This window comes from Vigna angularis, chromosome 2, assembly GCF_016808095.1.
Source record: "Vigna angularis cultivar LongXiaoDou No.4 chromosome 2, ASM1680809v1, whole genome shotgun sequence".
In the NCBI taxonomy this organism is placed as follows: domain Eukaryota; kingdom Viridiplantae; phylum Streptophyta; class Magnoliopsida; order Fabales; family Fabaceae; genus Vigna; species Vigna angularis.
This window is the reverse complement of record NC_068971.1, coordinates 1,734,743-1,757,867: the sequence shown is the minus strand read 5'-3', so window position 1 is coordinate 1,757,867 and position 23,125 is coordinate 1,734,743. Positions and strand designations below refer to the sequence as shown.

Genomic DNA, 23,125 nt, shown 5'->3' with positions numbered 1-23,125 from the left:
TGACCCGTGCTTGCTATATTAGATTTTATAAACACAAGACAACTGTCTGAAAAAAAAAAGAATGTTTGAATATTTAGATTGAAAAATATTCACGGATACAAAAAAATATCAACATTTAATATAGACCTAGACAGAATACAAATGATAAATTTATAGGTTAGATTGATAAGAGAGATATATAGATAAAATGAAGGTGTATGTTTATCATTACTTATTTAAATTAAAATATAGTTGTTTAAAAAGAAAGAATTTAAATTGTACTTTTGCCTCTTATTTTCAAATTCATTTTAGCCTTTTTATTTTATAAATTAAGTCAATTTAGTTCTTGAAATGGAGATAATTGAGAACACAATTTTTAGTATTTTTTCAATTGGTTCAAAATGTGAACCTTATCCTTGAATGAATTCACTTCTATAAAAGCTATGAAACTCAATTAATGTTTAAAAGAAAATCATGAATATAACCAAGTTAACGCGAAAAGTAAGTCCCACAAAATTAATCTTTAGATATTTTATTGATAAAAGTTCAATAAAGTTCTTTAATTAAAAAAGAAAAACCTTAAAACCAAGTCTCTCAACTTAAAAAATGCAATAATATACCAATTTACTTGTAAATTGTCGTATACTTTGATCATAAATTACATTAGACATGAGTTAAAACTGTTAATAACCATATAATTACACTTTTAAAAAACTAAGAACCATATAAAATAAAATAAATGAATGATAAAACTTAAAGAGTAATTAAATTACACAGTCGTCTGATAACGGATGCGCAACAGTTCTATTTACTTGTCATTTTATATAGCTGGCATAAATAACTTATATGGTTAGCCATTAATGAAGACCAAGATGAGTTCCAAGAAATGAAGATATTCAAATTTACATTGCAACCAAGAAATGTATATGTAATAATGATAACGACAAAATGCCCTCACAACGTACATATATACCAGATACAAATTTTTCACGACGTATGGTATTACAATATGACTTAACTACTAAACAATGACGAAGAAAAGCTAAATGAATCCGCACACTGCCATACAAAGTTCAAAATTATTGCATACCAATAATTTAAAGAACCCTTATTAACTTACACTTTCAAAGGGATTGGCACAACAGTATAATAAATGTAATCTAAGTTGATGAGGCAGCTTTGGAAGATGGATTGAAAGGAACCTGCTCAGCGCATGTAAGGTATTCATGGGGTCCAGCCTGTTCTCTACCAACTCCAAGAAGATCAAGATAGTACATGTAATGGGAAACGATATTGTTCATCGTGTCCACATCACCTTGACCACAAACACCATCCCCATAGAGAATGTTCATTGTAGTGCCAAAACCAGGAACGCGATTCTCCATAGTGTCATTCTTGGTAGGCTTCCAGTTGCCAACGAAGGCATCATGAGCAGAGGGCTGATACTTCCTTATTGGTGTCATCCATCTCCATATTGCAGCCTGGAAAGCAAGGGTTGCATTCTGCTCTATGTATTCTGGATGGCTTAGAAGATCCACCTTCAAAGCTTCTCCAACAGCACCGTAGTTGTAGTTCCTGAATTGATCATGTCATTAAGTATAACCTCCACATTCAACAAGCACAGCGATGGTGATAAAACCTAATGAATCTTTTTCTTATTGAGTATTTGTATTTTTCAACTTTCAAATAAAAAATGCTCCAATAAAATATAACCAGAACTGCCTTCATAAAATATAAGTAGCCTTAGATGCTACTTAATTTGATAAGATGGCCATTATGCTATTATGGCCAAATATCTACCTATTCAGACCAAACAGAACTGGTACATCAGAACAATAAAAGGTAGGGAATCAGGCTTAAGATTTTATTGGTGTCACAGAAAAATCTGCACATGCATATAACTGTTCATAATTTTCATTGATATCACTGATAATTTAAAAATTCATCTGCACAAACCCAGAAATACAGCTCTGTGTCTCCCAATTACTGATAAATTACCGTTTTTTCTTTCTATTCAAACTTATCCTACTTTATCTCTTGTTGCAATAGGTTCTTTCTTATTACTATAATCTTCAAACTTGGTAACGTAATGTCCATTTAACTTCTATCTTTACTTTGTTATGATTTGAAGGAACTATAATTGTCTTAACCTTAAAGTAGTTCTCTGTCCACGAAATGTGTCATTTAGATTGCTAAAACAATTAGTTTCGTTGCTAAAGTGAGTGTGATGATCATGATCATTGATGTACTTTGGATGAATTAATTGGTGATAGCACCAGAACCTAACTGCTATCCATGAACTACATTTTTTTCAGACAAGAGAGAAAGCTATGAATTAACAAATAAATTTGCGGTGTGTGTTAACCCTTCAACAAGTGTGATGGATTTGATAAAGATTGGTCAAGGATATTGCAGAAACCTTTTAACAACACTGGTTACATTTGAGACGAATGGCAATTTTCATGAATGAGAAAGAAACTAAGCCTAGCTTAGGTACCTTTTGTTATCTCTTATGGATTAAAAAGCTATTTAGTCAACAAAGAAAAGAACACCGGGAATTCCAAACCAGGAAGATATGCTTCAATTATCTGTACAGCTAAACAAACATACACATACCAGAAAATGGGAATAGCACCACGTCCATAGTACTCAGCACCGGGAGTACAGGGGTATGTGAGTTTGAAATACTCATCGCAGTATGACTGCATAGGACTCATTTCATGATTGTAACAAAGACCCCAAGCCAAAGGTCCTCCAGTAGCCACTCCATAACCACCTGGTACAAGTATTATAAGACCAATCAACACCACACAGTTGTCCAATTAAAACACAACTAAATCAATCACCTTACTACGTGCAACTCTCGCCAAACATCTCTCTACCTTAAAATGCGATTCGACACATCAGACACCATATGTCAATCAAAAACCAAATCATCTAAAGACAATATGTGCCAAACCAACTAAAGATCCAATTCCCTTCCCCGCATTCAACTTTCCACAGATTCACACATTCAACAACTATAACCGCCGGACAGAGACAACGCATGTTTTAATTCAATAAACCAGACTCAAATATGATAACTGAGTGAATGCATGAAAAAATTGACAGCCCCGACTCAGTTCCAAACAAATCAAGGTTACAGCATAGTGATAAAATCACACACAATAAGAAACTCCAATCATTCAAAGTTTCAAACACCACCGACAAACATCGCACAATCTCAAAATTGCTTGCTCGACCTAATTATGTCTATCCCACACTCGCACATTCAACAAGTCAACCGTCAAAGAAAAATCAGACAGAGACAAAATCAGATCACTCTATTCATTTCGACAAATCAAACTTAAAAAACACGTTCAAAATCAGAGATGCCCAATCGTCATCCAACACTTACAAATGCGAAGACTGCGAGAGTGTTGACTGCACTGTCTCAGTTCCAGACAAATCAAGCTTTACAGAATGGCAATCAAACCAGACCACGCAGCAACAAATGAAAATCATCCAAAGTCTCAACTCAAGCACAACAACACACACAGATCTCACAATCTCAAAACTGCAAGCTCCAACTTAAACAAAAAATTTCACACTCCAAACCAAACATACACAATCCATAAATAAAATTCACAAAATGTGGACGGTAGAGAACTCACAAGAGGTCTTGCTGCCGACATGTCCGAGGAACGCGGCAATCTCCATCATCTGCATGGTCTTGTTGCCGGTGGTGCCGAAACCTTCCGGTTCGAAGAGAGAGGCGGCGGCGATGAAGGAGTGGTAGTCCCAGAATCCGACAGCGTGCGCCACCGGAGAGTTCCGCTTGGAGAACAGATTCTCGAACTGGTAGGTCTGGAAATAGTCGGTTATAGTGAGATTACAACAGTAAATTGACCACCCCTTGCATTCCCACCCTTTGTCGCAGTACTTCTTCCCGTGCTTGTACTTCACCAGCGTCTTCACGTTTGAGTCCTGCTGCGCCTCCACACGCGCCGCCACCACCGCGAGTACCACCACCAACGCGATTGCCGCAACAGCGTTTCGCTTCGCCCTCTCCATTTCTCTCTCTCTCTCTCTCTCTCTCTCTCTCTCTCTCTCTCTCTCTCTCTCTCTCTCTCTCTCTCTCTCTTGACGTACAGAGAAGAGGGAGAATCGACCAAATAATAATAACACTACGAGTTTTTCTGGTAGAAGGTCCTTCTCCTATGGCGTTATGCGTGCTTACTCTGTGTGAGATTATAGATCGAACACTTTAGAGGAATCGACGGTGGATAATGCGTTGGTGGGACACAAAGTGTTCGATGTTTAAGTGATCACAGACTGGCTTTGAGGCAAAGAACCGCATTTCTCCACCGACACCCAAGCAGGACACGTGAAATGTCAATATTGCCCTTCGGTACAGCATTGCTTGGTCAGTTGGTACGTCTTTTTTTTTAGTCTCGTTCTCGCGGGTCTTTTCTAAGCATAAATTATAAACATTTTAAGTATCTTAATTTCAAGAATAATAAGATTGATTTTTAATAATAAAATTTCATTGTTGATTAAAACGATATTGATTATGAAATCGTTAACATAAATTCCGAATTTATGAGTGAAATAAACATAATTAAAAATAGCAAAAAGTAATTAATCATGTTTATGAAATATTACAAAATAGATTACCATCTCAGCTTGTAACTCCATGCATACATACCTATTAAAAATAAACAAAGATTAAAAAAATTATAAGAAAGAATTAACGGCCAAGTATTTGCTATTAATTTATTTTATTAACTCGTTTTTGTGATGAGTTTTCCATTTACAAATTAATTTATACAGTTTGCTAATTTAAAATTGAAACTCCCTATAATTTGAAAATAGGTTTAAGTGTGAAAAAATAGAGTGAAGAGAGGTGTCGGTGATGATAAATGAACAAAGAGAAAGACATAACATAATTAACGACAACCGACACAAACTTAGCAACAAATTATCTTCTCATAATTATAATTAAGAGTACACTCCAAATTATAAAACTCTTATATAGAACATAAACTTAACTAGAATGAGAATGAGAAGAGCTTAACATTGTTTTGAATTTTTGATAAATTATTTCAAAAGAAAATTATTTGGATTTTACATGTTTAATCATTTATACTTTTTCTTCATTATTCTCTCTCTATATATAAGGTGTATAATGTTTTGAATTCTAAAACTATCACGATTTTATTTTCAAAAAATATTTAGAGAATAGAAAAAGAAAAAATATTTAAATTGTATCTGATTTAACTCGTGAGATTATTGGATGTAATATGAATAAATATTTCAGTTGAATGCATGAATTTAATTTCTCAAATATTAAATATACACTTGTGTTGAAGAATGATCATAGCCCTCATAATTATTATATTTTTAATTATTGTCATCATATCACTTATTTTATATAATTCTTCTATGTCTTTTTCAACCTCTTTCCTGATTATAAATTTTTGTGTATAACATATATTCTATTAAATTTTTTTTAGTATAACTTTTTTTGTATACTTAAAAATTTTTATTTGAATCTTATGAGGTTCTGTTAATTTTTCTTATCAACATTTGAAATTTTACCCGTTTTATTTATCTATTTTTCATTTACGTTTAAAATACGATCTGAATCCTTATGTTTCATTTCTTTGTGTCACTTTATTTTTAATTGTTTATAACATTTAACTATTTGTACAAGAAATACTGAAATTATCATTGTTTATTTTCTTTATTTTTTGTACAACAATTTGAAATGGGAAACACTCTGAAAATAAGATCACGAATTGGTAATTAAATTAAGAAAACAGAAAATAAAAACACAAGCTAACAGATTTTAATGATTTGTACGAAGATAGCTGTGTCTGGTAAGAGGATGAGAAACTACGAAGACAGGAATGACAGAGAGAGAAGGTGGATTTTTTAATTTGAAATTTTATTTAAGTTAAAATTTTAACTTTTAATTTTTTATTTAAGTTATAGTTAATATAATACTTTAAAATAAAATAATGAAAGTGAATGAAACTTAATTAAATATACAAAGAAAATAAAAGGAAAGAAAAAACTCAAATTAAAAATGGAAAGACTTCAATATTGAAGAAAATAATGTAATGAAGCTTGGGCAATCTCAAGAACAGAACAAAACAAACAAGCATTCATGAATTTTCAATCTGTGCAGTTGTGTATAAACTCCTAGGTACATAGTCATCAATCATCACCATTAATCTACAATTAGAAAGGGTTCCCAGAACTGTTTTAACAGCATTTTTTTGAGGAATTAGCATCATCAATGAGAGAACATTGAGCTTGGGTAGCCATGGCCAATTCAAATTGCTTGAATGAGATTGGAGACAGAGACAACAATTCAGGTGCCTTCAGATTGTCCCAACCCCTTACATTATTTGTAATGCTTGACCCATCAATTCCAATATGTGTCACATGCTTCACATCTGTTGGAAACCCAATTTCCATATCAGATGCCATTTCCTCCTCCTTCTCTCTGTAAACTGCATTCAAGCCAATAAAATGTGAGCCTAAATTTCAAGTGAAAAAGTTAAATATCTAAAATTTATAAGCTCAGCCTAAAAAGTTAAGAAGTAGAACTTTAAGTTTAACTCAAATCCACAAAATCAGCTTGGAAAGTTGAAAGGTAAGGTTTGCATTCATTTATATATTCTAAATTAGTTTTATCTCTAGTCGACGTAGGACTTTTAATACATTCCTTTATGTCAAAAAATCATCTTGTAAGATGAGATTTATATCTATTTATATATTTTAAATTAGTCTTATTTCTAGTTGACGTGAGACTTTCAACACACCTTTAATATTAATATTGGGAAACCGGTTTATAAAATAAGGTTAACACAATTATATAATCTAAATTGATCTTATCTGTCATTTTGAAAATAATTGAGATTAAAATTTGACGAAGTTAAGACCAACAAAATTCATGACAAACAGAATGATTAAGAGTTGTTGAACTCACAAAATAATTGAGGAAAATTCTTGATGGTCTTGATTATTCTGTATATGCCAGCAGCTACATTAGGCTTTGGTAGAGACAGAAATCCAGAAGGCTTGCCTCTCTTGATATTGGCTCTGACTATTGATCTATCATGTCCTTCTTGCACAACGAATATCTCAAATTACTCATAACACTCCAATCACTCAAGAACAAGAAGAAAAAAAAAAGAATTAACAGAGAGACAGTAAGATTATTCAGAGAGAAGAAACTACTTGAAACAATAGTGGCTTTTGAATCTTCTTTTGATCCTTTGGGTACACCCAACTCCACACTTGAATGGGAAGCACAGCTGAAAGAGCAAGGAACAACTATTCTTTCCATACGTTTTCTCATCTCTCCCAAAACCTAAACTTTATGTTTGTGTACCAACTTCTTATGCTGCAAAGCTTGGCCTAGATAGCTATCTATGAACAGGGTGGCTAGAATGTGGTTATATTTAGGTTGCTGTTTGTCTTTATGAGCAAGAAAGAATGATTTACGTGGGGAAAGAAATTATTTTGAATCCAAGTTTGGTACGAGGGAAAAAGATGTATAGAGTATATATAAATGATAATGGAGTGGGTGTGTTAGAGTAATAGAGTGGGTAGTTGGTTAAACTGTGCAACTCAACCTGCTTTAGGAATTTGTACCAAAATTGAAAATACTTTTAAGTTTGCCAGGCTAATAATAAGTGGGATTAGATTAGTACTGAGTTCTAAAACTAACTTTTGTTCTTCTACAAGCTCCCAAATAATTATCATAATCACCATATATATTCCAAAGTGGGCTCCTCCTAACTAGCATCACTTGTGTACTAAGGCATTCTTTTGCAGATTTTTCACATCTTTGCATCATCATCAATCAACCCTTTGTTCCCTTCACTTTATTTCCTTTATAAGTGTCTCGTTTTGAAATCATTTGGTAACTTAATCAGACTCTATCATTCAGCTTACTTAACTTGTGTATATCAACATCGTAGAGTGAATCACAAGGGAGCTCTGCAAGTAATATTTAAGCACGTGCCCTCCCTTCTTTTTCGTTCTTGTTTCATGATTTTGTTCAACTAAACTCACTTACTTAACCTTTTTTTGCTTCAAGTTTCATTAGTTGGGTGGTGTGGTCAAAGACAATTTTTCAGTAATGAGTTTGGGTTACTGGTTTTTTGTGGGATATCTGAAAACAAAATTTTCATGTGTGCATTGAAAGGTAAGATAAAATTACTTAAGAAAAAGTTACCATCCTCACAAGGCAGAAAGTACTGGAAGTATTTTCAAGTGCATGGTGTGAAGCAAGAGCCAAGTTTCCAATGGCATTAAGCATAATTTTCTCACCATATCACACTCATACTAATGTCACGTAGGATTTAGTATCAACTTAAAGCAAGGTTCCTATTATCAGTAACTGACAAGTGTTGTCAAATTGCTTGTGTTTTTAGTTTTTAAGAGTGCGTCTCTCATATTGAATGTGCTACATTTTGTTGGTTGTCTGTCTATCATTTTTCTACGTGTAAGAGTGTGTTTTCTTTTCATCCTTTTCTTTTTAATAACCTTGTGAGTTTTTTTACTATTATGATATTTATGAATTACAAACTTTTATAATTTTTTTCATTTGCAATTCGATTTTTTATAACTTTAAAAATTAATTTAATTATTATAATAATTACTCTTTTTTTAATTCTTGAGAGTAAAAATGTTATATGATACGGAAGACTTAAATCTAATAACCAATTGAGTTTAATATCATGAATAAAACACATTCATTCAAAATGCTCTCGAAAAAGTAAATTATTTAAAGTTAATAACTTTGATGTTTTGTATCAATGTATTGTGACATTACTTATGTATTAAATTCAAAATTTAAGGTACAACTTTTAGGCTTTGTTCACTTGAATAGATTTGGAAGAGAGTGATTGAGAGGATTTGAAGGAAAAAAATTTTGTTGTTTATTTGAGTGAATTTGGAGGTAAATTAGAGTGGATTTGGAAGTAAATTTTTTTAATCTGTCACGTCAATCAAATCCTACACTAATTCTGACAAACTTTACTTCCAAATTCACTCTCACTTACCTCCAAATCCACTCCAATAAACAACAAAAAAATTTACTTTCAAATCCTCTCAAATCCCCTCAATCACTCTCCCCCAAATCCATTCAAATGAACAAGCCTTAATATTATACATGTTATTTGTTCAATAGATTTATCTTTTATTTTTGTAAAATGATTTTTAAGATGATATACAAAACAATTATAAGCTGGTAAACTTTTACTCAATCAAAAATTAATATGATGTTATTTGGTTATAAGTTGGTTAGTTCTTATCTGGTCACAAACCAACCAATTCTTATTCGACCACAATCCAATCAGTTTTTATTCGACCACAGACTGATTAGTCTTACTTTAGTGACATGTTATTTTTTAGTTTAGTATAATCTGAATCAAAAGTAAATGGATCACTAAATCAATCTTAACCCATATAATTATCTATAAACAGTGTAAATAATTTACATTGTTATAACATTAATTATTATCATATATAACATTAACTAAGCACCCAAACATTAAAGTATTTTTTATAAACATGTCAAACGTCCATCCATGGAGAAGCACTACAGAAAGACAGAAAGAAAATAAGTTGTCTGACAAAATCAATAAAATTAATCTTTTTAGAGTATTTTGGTTCACTCACTAAATACAATAGCATTTTCAAGGTCATTTCTTCAATAATTAAGTTGCATGTAACGAGTAAAATATTTAGACAGTTAACTACAAATTGTGTTCTATTAATAAAAAAATTACAATTTCATATTAATATTTTTAAAAATATTGTTATAATGTTTAAATTAAAAACTTTGTAGAAATTATTTAAATATATTTACCTTTTAACTTGATGGTCTTCATTTAATTTTAACAAAATACTTTACAATTTTAACCCACCAACTCCGAATAAATAACTAGTAATGCATTTTAATAAATTCCAGTCATCAAAGAAAATCTTTACCCCTTGTTCCAAAGTTTCAAATATGAGAATTTCAACCCTCAAATGAATTATAATTAAGTACACTAGAAAATATACTTTTAAAAAAATATTTTAAAAAATAAAGGAAACTATTTTTTTTCTTTGATACATAGTAAAAAATAAAACAAAATATTGTCAATAAAAAAAGTAATAAATTTTAACAAGATTTACTAAGAAAACTAATAATAATAAGGTTTAATGTCTCAATAGGTACCTATTTTCACCCAGAATTTCAAATAGGTCCCTTTCTTTTTCGTCATCTCAATTGAGTCCTTATTTTTGTAAAATTGAATCAAATAGGACCTTTCCGTCAAATTGAAATGACGCCGTCATTATTTTCACCCAGAAATAAAGCATATTCTTCTTAACGACGTCATTTCAATTTGACGGAAATGTCCTATTTGATTCAATTTTACAAAAATAAGGACTCAATTGAGATGCCGAAAAATAAAAGGGACCTATTTAAAATTCTGGGTGAAAATAGGGACCTATTCAGACATTAAACCTAGTAATAATGGGCCACTAGAGTAAAGTCACATGTAAGATTACGAAAAGTTACAAGTATTCCACAAAATATCATATGATCGAATATTATATCATTATCATATACGCCAATTAAATAGTTTTTTATCAACAAAATAATATTTAAAAATCCTAAATAATGGTAATAATTACTAAGACGTTATTATATAAGAAATTTCAAATTATTTCATCCATAAAAATAAATAAAAATCTTCCTTTTGCTCTTGTTCAAACTCGATCATTATTCTAAATGTATTATTGGAATGCTAGGATTTATTTATATCTATTTGAAAAGTTTTATATATTTGTAGAAATGTGTACATAATGACAAATAAAAACAAAATCATTCTAGAGAACATATCTTAAATTGTATTAATTCTCACAACATAATTTTTTTTAAATGAGATATCTTATATGTAAAACAAACAATTTTTATAACTTGGAATCAACTCCTTAATAAAAATATTCAGATTATTTTTTGATATAATGCCAAAATTGCATATTAATCTGCTTAATCATATTATGTTACCTATTAATTTAACATTAAATAGTTAATTAAAGTCAACAATTATTGATTTGATATCAAAACCTATGAGGTATATGTCAATAAAATTAAATAATTACATAGAAAATATTAATTTGATAATTAAACATATAAGACACATTTAAATGAGAAAATAAACCAGGACATTATATTCACACAGCTAAGACTGACTACAGTTGTCGGAAGTGTATGTGTGAAAGCTTCTCCATATAAGTAATATTCTGAGAAAAATTAGGAAATATATGCATACAATTAAAAATTCTATCTGTTAAACAGCTATTTTTAGAATTGTTGATGTAATACGTAATATATATATATATATATATATATATATATATATATATATATATATATATATATATATATATATATCAGTATATCAGTCTCAGTTTCACACCATTAACACAACGTGTAGGCGTCTAAATCATAATACATCAAATGCACGTTGTGCACAGCACATCATCTCTTGCTGTTTGATTACAGTATAAAGGGTGGTTGATGACGGTAATTAATTATTGTAATAATTTTTTTTTTAATTCTTGAGAGTAAAAATGTCATATAATACTGAAGACTTAAATTTAATAACCAATTAAGTTTAATATCATGAATAAAACACATTCATTCAAAATGCTCGTTTTTTTTTAATTATTTAATGTTAATACCCTTTGTTGTCTCGTATCAATGTATTATTAAAAACTTATGTATTAAATTCAAAATTTAAGGTACACCTTTTAATATTATACATGTTGTTTGTTCAATAGATTTATCTTTTAGTTTTGTAAAATGATTTTTGAGATGCATACAAAACAATTACATGGATGTTACTCGGTCACAGATGTCTACTTGTAACATCCCAAAAATACAATAATAACCATATAATAGAATTAATTACATTTCATAATCAATCAGTGCAGTCTTACACTAATACCAACGTTCAAAAACCGAACGGCGTTGAGTGCAGAGTTAATTTACAATAATACAGAAATAAGAAAGAGTCAGGATCGAACAGTTTTACAAAACCAATTACCGAACGATCGTTTACAAAACAACCAACATCTAATACTACCGAACGACCTAAGGTTCGGCCTTGACTTCAACGTCCACCAGATTCTCCTCTTCAATCATGTCTTCCAACAATGCTTCACCTTCTGCTCACATCCACACGGATGATCATTGCAATGACAAGACGGACGTACAAGGACGAGACAACACAAGGAAAACACAGGGTAAGCTTATGTAATTTAATTCACACATCAACATATAAATTAAACATTCCAACAACACAAGAATAGCCCAACATATATATAACGATACGAAAACTATCACTAGACGGACCGTCCGGACTGTATGAATCTGTGTAGCTACAGGCGTTCTTGCACCCGGGTGATGTAGTAACTGGGATACACTCAACAGCTGCCACCCGAGGTTAGCCCTGTCCAAAGTACCCCTAAGGACTAGGACCTCCTGTCGTTCCCACACATGACCTACCCCTCTACGTGAGGACGAGTACTCACGGAACATCAGGATGAACTGCCAGCATTAGCATAACCACAGTCATACTTTACCAATCCCAATATTCAATACATGAGTCGTTCCTCCCTGGAATGCTCGTTCAAAAACCACAACCGTTTATTCATCTCATATACTGTTCATCCTTTATAATCTTCCACTTTATTATCAATTTCATCATCAGGTACAAGGACATAAAATAACGAACGTTCAGCCCTCTTCAGAACGAGGACGAACGATAAGAAAGAGATCGATGATTCTCCCGTTCAGAACAAAATAAGACGAAGAGAATTACTTTTGGATTTACGAAATGAACCGAGTAAAATAGTGCAATATGTGACGAACGGTATTTACCACGTGAGTCAGTTGAATGAACTGAATCTCTCGAGTTCAAACCAATACTTAAGAAATAATTCAAGTATGGAGGCCTTAGGCCGGATCCAATGCAAGAAGAATATTCAAGATGTTAAGGATCATATTTAGAATAGTTCACATACGGAAATCCAATGCCAGTAAATGACCGAACATGGTAAAAGAAAGTATTACTACAGTTGGACGAACGTTATTTTATCAAGATTGATTATACAATAGTACGAGCGCTTGGTATAAGACCGAGCACTAATCAATACGAACGCTAGGTATAAGACCGAGCACTACTTAGCACGGACGCTAGGTGTAAGACCGAGCGCTACTAATCTTAAAGTAAGAGGGTATATATATATGTATTAGTTTATTTCAGATATCAGGGTACAACTATACTGAGCCGAACGCTCAAACATAGTATTTTCACATGAGGACGCTCGTTCTCGACTAGAATTCTCTCCAAATGAAAGAGTTCCATTTTAAAACAGTTTACTAGAACAAACCGAACGGTAGAGGACCGTTCGATAACGAACGTACATTATCATAATGAGAATTTCATATTCAGAATTTCATCTATTTTCAACTCAAGTTTTCAACATATCAGTTCATACCTTATAAATTCATATCAAATATCAATTTACATACTTTATAAAATTCCACATTAATAATTCATACTCCAAAATGATTACTCATGTTCACATTTCTACATATCAACCATCATCATACATATCAAGCAGCATGCATCATATTCATTCCTTCAAACAACGGACGTTCATACAGTAAGACAACATGCAAATGTCAATTAAATTAAATAAACTTCCCTTACCTGGATCAGTGAGTGAAACTTTCTAAACGTAAGATTTTGGGTTCGCCGGTCTACAGCTTTCTACCCTCAAAGATCACTTAGTTCTTCCAACTAAATCTAACCATATAAAATCAAGAATAACTTAGACTATACCCCTTCATGCAACCAGAATTTGGCTTTGCATGTAACAAAAGAACGCTCGACGAAGAAGAGAAACTTACCAGTTTCAGAATCTGGAACTGTTTGGTCCAGAATGAAGCTCACGACGCCGGGAATCCTTCTACGGTGCCTGAACAGTGATCGGAGCAGAGAAGAGTGAGCTACAGTAGAGTGAGAAGGGAAATTTCTAGAGAGAAGGAGGAGGAAATGGAAAGTTAGAGTTGGGAAGGAGAAGTGCATGCAGAGGAGAGTGAACAGGGTTGTTCAGAAAATCATTTTTTGTCTACCCCACGTCCAACGGACGTGCACTCTCCTATGGACACCTGTCCTCCACTTACTGATTTTCAAATCTTCCATTCTTGACACCTGGCGTCAGTGTGCAGAGTTTTGGGTGTGTTTTAAATGAATCTGAAAAGGGTTTTGGACGCATTAAATGAGATTAAACAGGTGGGGTTTGGGTTAAATTTCCGAGATCTGACACTACTCGATCAAAAGCTAATATGATGTTATTTGGTATAAGTCGAACAATTTCTATCTGACTACAAACTAACCAGTTTCTATTCGGTCACAAGTTGATCAGTCTTACTTTAATAAATTGTTATTCTTTGATTTAGTATAATCCGAATAAAAAATAAATGAGTGTTTATCTTTGTTCCTCTCCGCATTTCTCCATGCATCCCCACATTTTTTTTTTTAAATCTCAAAACTATTTCGTACATTTAAGAAAATCATACACTCCACTTTTTTTCTTCAAGAGATTTCGAGATTCGTTGAAATTTTTTTTGAAAGCTTCAAAAAGTTTCAAAATTTATTAAAGAAATTTACTTTTGAAATATATAAATGCAGAAAAAATTTGAAAAGGTCTCGAATAAAACACTCAAAGTATATGGGTCAAGGTCACCGAACTATCTTGATCCATATAATTATCTTATAAATAGCATCAATAATTTATATTTATTATTATAACATTAATTATTATCTAACATAGTTGAATATTAAAATATCTTTTATAAACACGTTATGGAGGTAGAAAAAATAGAAAGAAAACTAATTGATAAAGACAAAGTCAATAAAATTCATCTTCTTAAAGTATTTTGACTCTCTTCCTATATACAATACCAAATTTGTTTTCGTCATTTTAATGTGGTCATTTCTTCAATAATTAAGTTGCATGTAAAAGTATTTCAACAAAGTTAATTACGAATTATGTTTTATTAATAAACAAAAAATACAATTTCATATTAATATTTTAAAAATATTGTTATAATGTTTAAATTCAAAACTTTGTAGAAATTATTTAAATATATTTACCTTTTAACTTTATGTACTTCATTTAATTTTAAGAAAATACTTTACAGTTTTAACCTACCAACTCCAGATAAAGAACTAGAAATACATTTTAATAAATTCCAGTCATCAAAGAAAATGTTCACCCCTTGTTCCAAAGTTTCAAATATGAGAACTTCACCCCTCAAATGAATTATATTAAGTAACTAGAAAATATACTTTCAAAAAAATATTTACTAAAATAAATAAGGAAATTATATTTTTCTTTAATACCTAGACAAAAATAAAATAAAATATTGTCTATAAAAATTTAACTAAAAGAAAGTAATGAATTTTAACAAGATTTACGACAGAATAATAATAGTAGTAATGGGACCTAAACTGGAGTAAAGTCAAAGTAAGATTACGAAACAAGTTGTTCCACAAAATATCATGTGATAGAATATTATATCATTATCATGCCAATTAAATAAGTTTTTTGTCGAAAAATTAATATTTAAAATATCCTAAATAATGGAAATAATTACTAAGACGTTAAGAAATTTCAAATGATTTCATCCATACAAATAATAAAAAAAAAAATCTTCCTTTTATTCTTGCTTAAACTCGATCATTATTCTAAGTGTATTATTGGAATGCTAAGATTTATTTAAATCTTTTTGAAAAGTTTTATATTTTTAGAATATCCAAGAAAGATAATATACAAGGCAAGGGATTAGAAAAGAAAAAACAGAAATATGTACATAATGACAAATAAAACAAAAGCATTATAGAGAACATATATGTCTTAAATTGTATTAATTCTCATAACATTTTTTTTAAATGACATATCTTATATCTAAAACAAACTATTTTTATAATTTGGAATCAACTTTTTAATAAAAATGTTCAGATTATTTTTTGATATAATGCCAAAATTACATATTAATTTGCTTAATCATATTACGTTACCTTTAATTTAACATTAATTAGTTAATCAAGGTAAACAGTTATTGATTTGATATCAAAACGTGTAAGGTATATGTCAATAAAATTAAATAATTACCTAAAAGGTACAAAATATTAATTTGGCAATTAAACATATATAAGACATATTTGAATGAGAAAATAGTAAACCAGGACTTTATATTCACACAGCTAAGATTGACTACAGTAGTAGGAAGTGTGTTTGTGAAAGCTTCTCCATGAGTAATATTCTGAGATAAATTAGGAAATTCATTATATGCATACAATTAAAAATTCTATCTGTTATATAACTATTTATATATATATATATATATATATATATATATATATATATATATATATATAGGTATCAGTATTTCACACCATTAACACAAACGTGTAGCAATCTAAGTCATAATGCATCAAATGCACGTTCTGCAGCACATCATCTTTTGCTGTTTGATTACCGTATAAAGGGTTGATGATGATGGTGTACTTCAGTGACTCTGCACATCATTTTTTGTCATCAATGCATGAATGGCAAGTTTATGGTTTTTGATCTGTTGAATGATTTTATTCCTTTAATTACTTTCCATTGTTAGTCAGTTCTTCCTTTAATGCAGAAAAGGAAAATTAATATTCATTAATGATTTTTGAGGCCAATAGTTACTTTCCTTCCTTTCTTTCCTTCTTTTCTTTCCATATTAGCATTCATTCCTACATAAACTTTGTATTTCATAATCCCTCAGAAAAAATGTTCTTTTACTGAATGTCAGAAGGCCAAGCACAGAACATGGACAAGCCTCCCTTGAGGAAGTTCTTTGATAGCCTACGGTTTGTGTTTTTAATATCCTTTATGTTTTGTTTCTCATTGCTTCTCTTGGATTACTATGTGGCTGTCAGTGATCATGGAATAGAGTTTATACTTTTCCACATTAATGGTACCAACCATGCTCAGAGGCACACCATGCCCGAACCTTCAAATTCTTCTTCCATTTTTAATGAAACTGCCCATTGTCCTGAGAAAAAAATCCATGCAAATCAAAATGATGTATCAGCAATTCCTGCAGCACAAGGTGAAGTTCATAAGAGAAACAATATTGGAGTTGTTGCAGATCCTCCCTCAAGAAACTTGGATTCTTGTTCAGGCAAATATATCTATGTTCATGATCTTGCTAGGAGTTTCAATGAGGATTTACTGAAGGGTTGTCATTCTCTCATGAGGTGGTTTGATATGTGCCCTTACATGACCAACTTAGGCCTTGGACCTAAGGTTATTGAGAAACCAAAGGAGAAGGTTCTGCTGAAGGAAAACTGGTATGCAACTAACCAATTTTCACTTGAAGTTATTTTTCATAACACAATGAAGAACTACAAGTGCTTAACCAAGGATTCTTCTCTGGCTTCTGCTATATATGTGCCCTATTATGCTGGCCTTGATGTTGGTCAGTACCTTTGGGGTGGATTCAATGTTTCAATAAGAGATGCTTCACCAAAAGAACTAGTGAAATGGCTGGCACAACAACCAGAATGGAAAAGAATGTGGGGTAGGGATCATTTCATAGTTGGAGGGAGAATTAGTTGGGACTTCAGGAGAGTAACAGATACCAATGATGATTGGGGCACCAAGCTAATGCTTTTGCCAGAAGCAAAAAACATGTCAATTTTGCTGATTGAATCTGCTGGTTCAAAGGAAAATGAGTTTCCTATCCCATATCCAACTTACTTTCATCCCACTACGGAGAGAGAGATTTTTCAGTGGCAGAAGAAAATGAGAAATGTGAAAAGGCCTTACTTGTTTTCTTTTGCAGGTGCTCCAAGGCCTGATTCTAATTCATTATCATCTTCCATCAGAAATGAGATAATCAAACAATGCCAATTTCGTAGTAGTTGCAGATTTCTAAATTGTCATGATAGTCATCATCATAACCATTGCAATGATCCTGTGCAAGTGACAAAGGTGTTTCAAAGCTCAGTTTTCTGTATCCAGCCTCCAGGGGATTCATTCACTAGGAGATCAACTTTTGACTCAATTTTAGCTGGTTGCATTCCTGTTTTCTTTGATCCAAACTCAGCTTATAACCAATATTTGTGGCATTTACCCAAAAATGGTTCTAGCTACTCTGTATATATACCAGTAACAGATGTCACGCAGAAGAGGGTAATGATCAATGAGACATTGTCTAGAGTTCCAAAAAGTGAAGTTTTGGCTATGAAAAAGGAGATTATAAAGCTTATTCCAAGAATAATATATCGTTATCCAAGTTCTAGATTAGAGACCGTTGAAGATGCATTTGATATATCAGTTAAGGGAATTCTTGGTAGAATAGAAGCAATAAAAAGGGACACTACAAAAGTCAATGATTCCAGTTCCTAGTGTGTGGGAAGAAGGTGTACCAGGCAGAAGATGTTGCTGTTTAGCCTCATTTTTGTTTCACTTTGATTTTTAGAGCAGATACATCCTCTTGTACAATATTTCACAGCTATTCATTCATTTTTAATGCAAAGGTTCGATCTTAACTCTAATAATATGGTCATGTTCTGTGTATGTGTGTGTATTCATTTAAAAAGGTGTTTGATTACATTTTATCATTTCTAGAAATATTTGTTAAATTTTAGTGATTCATTTTACAACAAACTCAACTTCTTTTCCGCAATTTTATATTATCTTGTAATATGTCGAATGATAAATCTGGTTGTATAACAAGACATGAATGATCAAAACTAAAAATCAGTCATTGTTCATATAATCACTTGTTAAATTCATATGCATTTCTTATAATAAAAATTGTTCTCATTTATTATGTTTCTTTATATAAATATATAAGAAATTTCGTCCTCCACATTTGGTATGAAATAATTCTAGATTCTAGAATCAATTGCTAAGAATTTCAGAACGCAAAGCCATAATCATTTATCTGTCTGAACTCATTTCCACTGAACTCAATTATAAGTGTACACAACTGAAGCAACATGGAATCATCTGACAGAGTTCAAACCACCTGAAAAGACACCAGCTGCTGCTAGAAACTAGAAGAGTTCAAAACAGATAAATTTATTTAAGCAGCAAATGCACATGGTACTACTAGCAGAGTCATACAATGGTACAAGCATTAAGCAATGCACTTGATTTGATCATGCAGCTTTCCAAGAAGAAAGTTGTGGAGTATTAGCAGTCTTCCATGTATTAGCCCCATCCATGTATCTACCACCCTTGATATCTTCAGCAGCAAAGGACTCAAGTTCTGCTATTTCTTCTGGTGTTAGTTTGACAGACAAAGCGCCAAGGTTATCATTAAAGTTCTCAATTTTGGTTGTTCCAGGTATTGGGCACACGTCGTTTCCTTGGTGATGAACCCATGCCAGTGCAAGTTGAGATGTAGTACATCCCTTTTTTGTAGCCAGTTCCTTAACCTTCTCAAATATAATATTATTGTGCTCTACATTTCCAGGTTTGAATCTGGGCAGAAACTGCAATAGAATTAAATACACGTAGAAGATTATATTCAGGTATCAGTGATGAAATTTACAAGTATTTGACATGGATTTCAGAACTTCTGTAATAGCATGATTTTCACAAACCTTCCGGGAATCATCCGGTGCCAAATTCTCAAGCAGCTTTGTTCCTGATGACAAGAACCCTCGCCCAAGAGGACTATATGCAACAATTCCAATGCCAAGTTCCCTGATTAGTGAAAATTGAGTCATAAAGTTATTATACCTCGCATGATAGCAGTTTCATTGAACCTCAGAAAGAGAACTGTTTGATAATAAAACATAATGTTTGTGTGTTGAATCACACCTGCAAGTTGGAACTATTTCTTCCTCGACATCTCTTGACCATAGCGACCACTCCAACTGCACTGCTGTTATCGGATGAACTGCATGTGCTCTTCTGATTGTTGAAGCTGAGGCCTCAGACAGACCAATATATTTTATCTTTCCCTCCTCAACAAGTTTTTTGAGCTCCCCAACCTTACAATGCAAAAACAAGGCAAAAACTTGAAGTCATCATAGGTTATCCTTTTCCATATGTGAGCAAATGATCATATCTCATGTCAAACATAAATTTCATGATGTCAAAATACACAGGAGTGATCAATGAGTTTAAAATTTCCTACAAGCATATTATCAGTGTAGCCAAATATGTCACCAAAGAAAAGTCAAACAGAGGAAAGCACAGAGAAAGGGTGAAACCGTGACTTCAATAGGCACACGAGTATCAACACGATGTTGGTAATAGAGATCAATGCAATCGATCTCAAGTCTCTTCAAGCTGTCCTCACAAGCAGCCCTCACATATTCTGGATCACCTCGTATCTCCCTTTTCCCTTCAGGTGTGACTTTGATTGCAAACTTGGTAGCCAATTCAACCTTATCTCTCCACCCTCCCTTCAGAGCCTGCAACAAACAAACACGTATGCACACATCGTTTTATCATATCGTAGCAACAATAAGAAAGAAAAACTGTAACCACTGCTCTCGGAGGAACCAAAAGCATCAAAAGGAATATCAGGAAGTGTAATAATAAACTCTTTCAGTGCTTTCCGATGCTACTTTGATATCAGAAGCTGACTGAGCTCACATATGTTCAAAAGTTAGAGGACTAATTAATTCATGAAAAGAACATAAACCAGAACAAAGTTGACCCAATAAAAAACAGTTTCTTTTTTTCCTAAAAGACTCAATCTTTCCTCTTTAAAGCACTGGTTAGCTAGACCCAGAAGAAACATATGCATGATCAAGTGAAAGCACGAGAAATATGATATCAAACAGCACAAAGAATCAACCTTTCCTAACAGGACTTCGTTGGTGTAAGGACCGTAGATGTCAGCACTGTCGAGAAAAGTTACACCACTTTGAACAGCATGGTGAATAAGAGCAATCATATCAGGTTCTGGCTTAGCAGGACCGTAGTTCGAAGACATTCCCATGCACCCCAATCCCTGCACAGACACCTCCAACCCTTGAGAACCCAACTTCATTCTACCCACTCTCGCCATGATGCTCTCAGTGATTCTTCTTCCTCTACCAAAACACTATAATTCCACTTTGTCTGCTTGCCTTGACGAACTTGGGTTGGTTTTAAGTATGGCGGAATCCTTTAAATGTGATCAATCCAGAAGATTAAATTATTCTACGGACCCTACGAAAGGTTGTGCTTCATGCACTTGTCTCCTCCATTGTCCTTCTCGTAGGACTGAGTAATGTGTGGTCCAGGACATTTCCAACTTACAAAGGAAAAAGTTTTTTAACAAATTCATTTTTTACAATAACACGTGGTTAGTAACATGTATCAAATATACATATCAATAAAATAATAATACATAATTAATTATTAAGAAAAATTGTTAAAATATCAGTCGTATTTCAAATATTGAAACCTTAATTATTAATTTGACTTTTATGATGAAGTCTTTTGTTTTGCTTCATATTTTTTTTACTTAATTTAATCTTTATATTCTTTTTAAATGTTGTTCTTATTATTAAATTAACATTATTAACATCTTTTTAGAAGTTTTAAATGTTTGCAGTCAATCTTTTTTCTCTTTGAATTACGTTCTACTTAAAATATACACACCTTAAAAATTAGAGTAATTCTAAAATAGAAAGATGATTCAAATTTGATAGTAACAAACTTAAATATACTTCGGATATATTGTGATAAAAATGTGTTAGTACTTTTTCTAATATTTGAGATGAGAAAAAACGTATAGAAATTGTTTTGGTAAAGCTCATACACAAAAAAAAAAAAACACGTGACCTTTTGAAGAACACGTCAAAAGGATTTATAACCCAATAATTTTGTCATTTTAAAAATTGTTGAAAGTAGAGTCCGGACAAAATGTTATTATTAGACATTGATGTTATATATATGTTGTGATGCTAATGGAATAGAATAATAAAAAGAGCAAATAAAGTAACTTTTATGAAAGCATAATGTGTCCTTGATGTTACACGGAGTGATTTTGGAACATAACTACATGTCAATTTTTAATATAAAAAATTTAACTTATTTCTCAAATTTTTTAAATTCTCTCCTTTTGTCAACTTATTAAAAACATTTACCACTTGATATATCTTTTATTTACTTTATTTATCAGATGGTGGATTTTATTTTCAAATTTGTTTATTCCTACTACGATTTTGAAGTTCTTTTATAAGTTTATTATAGGTTTATAGTCGATAAACAACTTTATTTTTAAATCTAATATGTCTAATAAACATACATCTCAGCGTCACAGAGATTAATACATGTAGGGGCTGGATGGAATAAAACAAAATCAGCCCAAAATGTAATAAAAACAAGACTATTACTTTCCGCACCTTCAAAATTCCAGTACTACCATATGACTAAATTCTTCTTGATAGAAAAAATAATAAAAATCCTAACATAAACCCCTTTCCTTCTCGTTACAAAAGCGCCACAATTACACCTCCATTGTCATCAATGCCAATGTGTTTCAGATTTTGAATGTAATAAGAACTTTCAAATTCTTAACATATTTTAGTTTACTTATGAATTATACAATTTATAAAAGGTTCTTTCACTTTAAACCTCCAAAAATTTTATCCTACACCTCTAATTTTCAAAAATAATTTTACGGATTTTATTTATTTATTTCGAAATCTAATAAAAACAAATGAAAAATTCATTATCAAATTTTGAAATTTAAATTTGATAAAAAAAACATCTTTCATCAAATTTAAAAATTTGATAAGAAAATAAAAATCCTTCATCCGAAATATGATAAAAAAAATATTCATCGAATTTTGAAATCTAATGAAATGCAAAAAAGTGAAATGTAGAACTTTTTGAATTATAAAGGACAATTTTGGATTTTTAAAATTTTGAAAATGCAATGATTGAATATGCAAGTGAAATATTTCATAAAGATAATAATACTTTGACAACATTTTAACATCATTTATGTGTCATTATGTGATTATGTGAAATAATTTTGGATTAACCACATACACGTAGATGATGTTAAAATGTT

The 23,125-nt window shown here is 31.6% G+C and overlaps 4 protein-coding genes across 5 annotated transcripts; 1 reads left to right on the top strand and 3 right to left on the bottom strand.

The window, feature by feature from the left end:
- Positions 1–880: 880 nt before the first annotated feature.
- LOC108329184 (chitinase-like protein 1) lies at positions 881–4,275 on the bottom strand. The gene is made up of 3 exons (XM_017563273.2): positions 3,633–4,275; positions 2,596–2,755; positions 881–1,554 (listed from the first exon to the last, which is right to left on the bottom strand). Exons 1-3 carry the CDS (start codon positions 4,030–4,032, stop codon positions 1,140–1,142), a joined length of 975 nt encoding a protein of 324 aa, XP_017418762.1. The 5' UTR covers positions 4,033–4,275; the 3' UTR covers positions 881–1,139.
- Positions 4,276–6,100: 1,825 nt separating this feature from the next.
- LOC108329185 (CRIB domain-containing protein RIC4) lies at positions 6,101–7,547 on the bottom strand. 2 transcript variants are annotated; one of them, XM_017563274.2, is made up of 3 exons: positions 7,210–7,547; positions 6,959–7,096; positions 6,101–6,479 (listed from the first exon to the last, which is right to left on the bottom strand). In XM_017563274.2, exons 1-3 carry the CDS (start codon positions 7,328–7,330, stop codon positions 6,229–6,231), a joined length of 510 nt encoding a protein of 169 aa, XP_017418763.1. In that variant the 5' UTR covers positions 7,331–7,547; the 3' UTR covers positions 6,101–6,228. The 2 variants fall into 2 exon arrangements, with proteins under 2 accessions (XP_017418763.1, XP_017418764.1); XM_017563275.2 differs by having other exon boundaries at positions 6,959–7,093; positions 7,210–7,539.
- A 9,315-nt stretch (positions 7,548–16,862) lies between these two features.
- LOC108328639 (probable xyloglucan galactosyltransferase GT12) lies at positions 16,863–18,639 on the top strand. The gene has a single exon (XM_017562530.2). The coding sequence runs from the start codon at positions 16,894–16,896 to the stop codon at positions 18,499–18,501; it is 1,608 nt and encodes a 535-aa protein (XP_017418019.1). The 5' UTR covers positions 16,863–16,893; the 3' UTR covers positions 18,502–18,639.
- A 392-nt stretch (positions 18,640–19,031) lies between these two features.
- Positions 19,032–21,347, bottom strand: LOC108328147 (auxin-induced protein PCNT115). Its single transcript, XM_017561961.2, has 5 exons — positions 20,915–21,347; positions 20,322–20,525; positions 19,927–20,099; positions 19,707–19,809; positions 19,032–19,595 (listed from the first exon to the last, which is right to left on the bottom strand). The coding sequence occupies exons 1-5, from the start codon at positions 21,125–21,127 to the stop codon at positions 19,260–19,262; spliced, it is 1,029 nt and encodes a 342-aa protein (XP_017417450.1). The 5' UTR covers positions 21,128–21,347; the 3' UTR covers positions 19,032–19,259.
- Positions 21,348–23,125: the final 1,778 nt, after the last annotated feature.

Excerpts from the sequence above, each read along its gene's own strand:
- LOC108328147 (XM_017561961.2), bottom strand. The coding sequence starts at position 21,127 with ATGGCGAGAGTGGGTAGAATGAAGTTGGGTTCTCAAGGGTTGGAGGTG. Across the intron at positions 20,526-20,914 it reads ACGAAGTCCTGTTAGGAAAG|GCTCTGAAGGGAGGGTGGAG; the intron begins GTTGATTCTTTG and ends TGTTTGTTGCAG. Across the intron at positions 19,596-19,706 it reads CACCGGATGATTCCCGGAAG|TTTCTGCCCAGATTCAAACC; the intron begins GTTTGTGAAAAT and ends ATTCTATTGCAG.
- LOC108329185 (XM_017563274.2), bottom strand. The coding sequence starts at position 7,330 with ATGAGAAAACGTATGGAAAGAATAGTTGTTCCTTGCTCTTTCAGCTGT. Across the intron at positions 7,097-7,209 it reads AAAAGCCACTATTGTTTCAA|AAGGACATGATAGATCAATA; the intron begins GTAGTTTCTTCT and ends TCGTTGTGCAAG. Across the intron at positions 6,480-6,958 it reads GAATTTTCCTCAATTATTTT|TTTACAGAGAGAAGGAGGAG; the intron begins GTGAGTTCAACA and ends GCTTGAATGCAG.
- LOC108329184 (XM_017563273.2), bottom strand. The coding sequence starts at position 4,032 with ATGGAGAGGGCGAAGCGAAACGCTGTTGCGGCAATCGCGTTGGTGGTG. Across the intron at positions 2,756-3,632 it reads TGTCGGCAGCAAGACCTCTT|GTGGTTATGGAGTGGCTACT; the intron begins GTGAGTTCTCTA and ends TACTTGTACCAG. Across the intron at positions 1,555-2,595 it reads GGTGCTATTCCCATTTTCTG|GAACTACAACTACGGTGCTG; the intron begins GTATGTGTATGT and ends TGATCAATTCAG.
- LOC108328639 (XM_017562530.2), top strand. The coding sequence starts at position 16,894 with ATGTCAGAAGGCCAAGCACAGAACATGGACAAGCCTCCCTTGAGGAAG.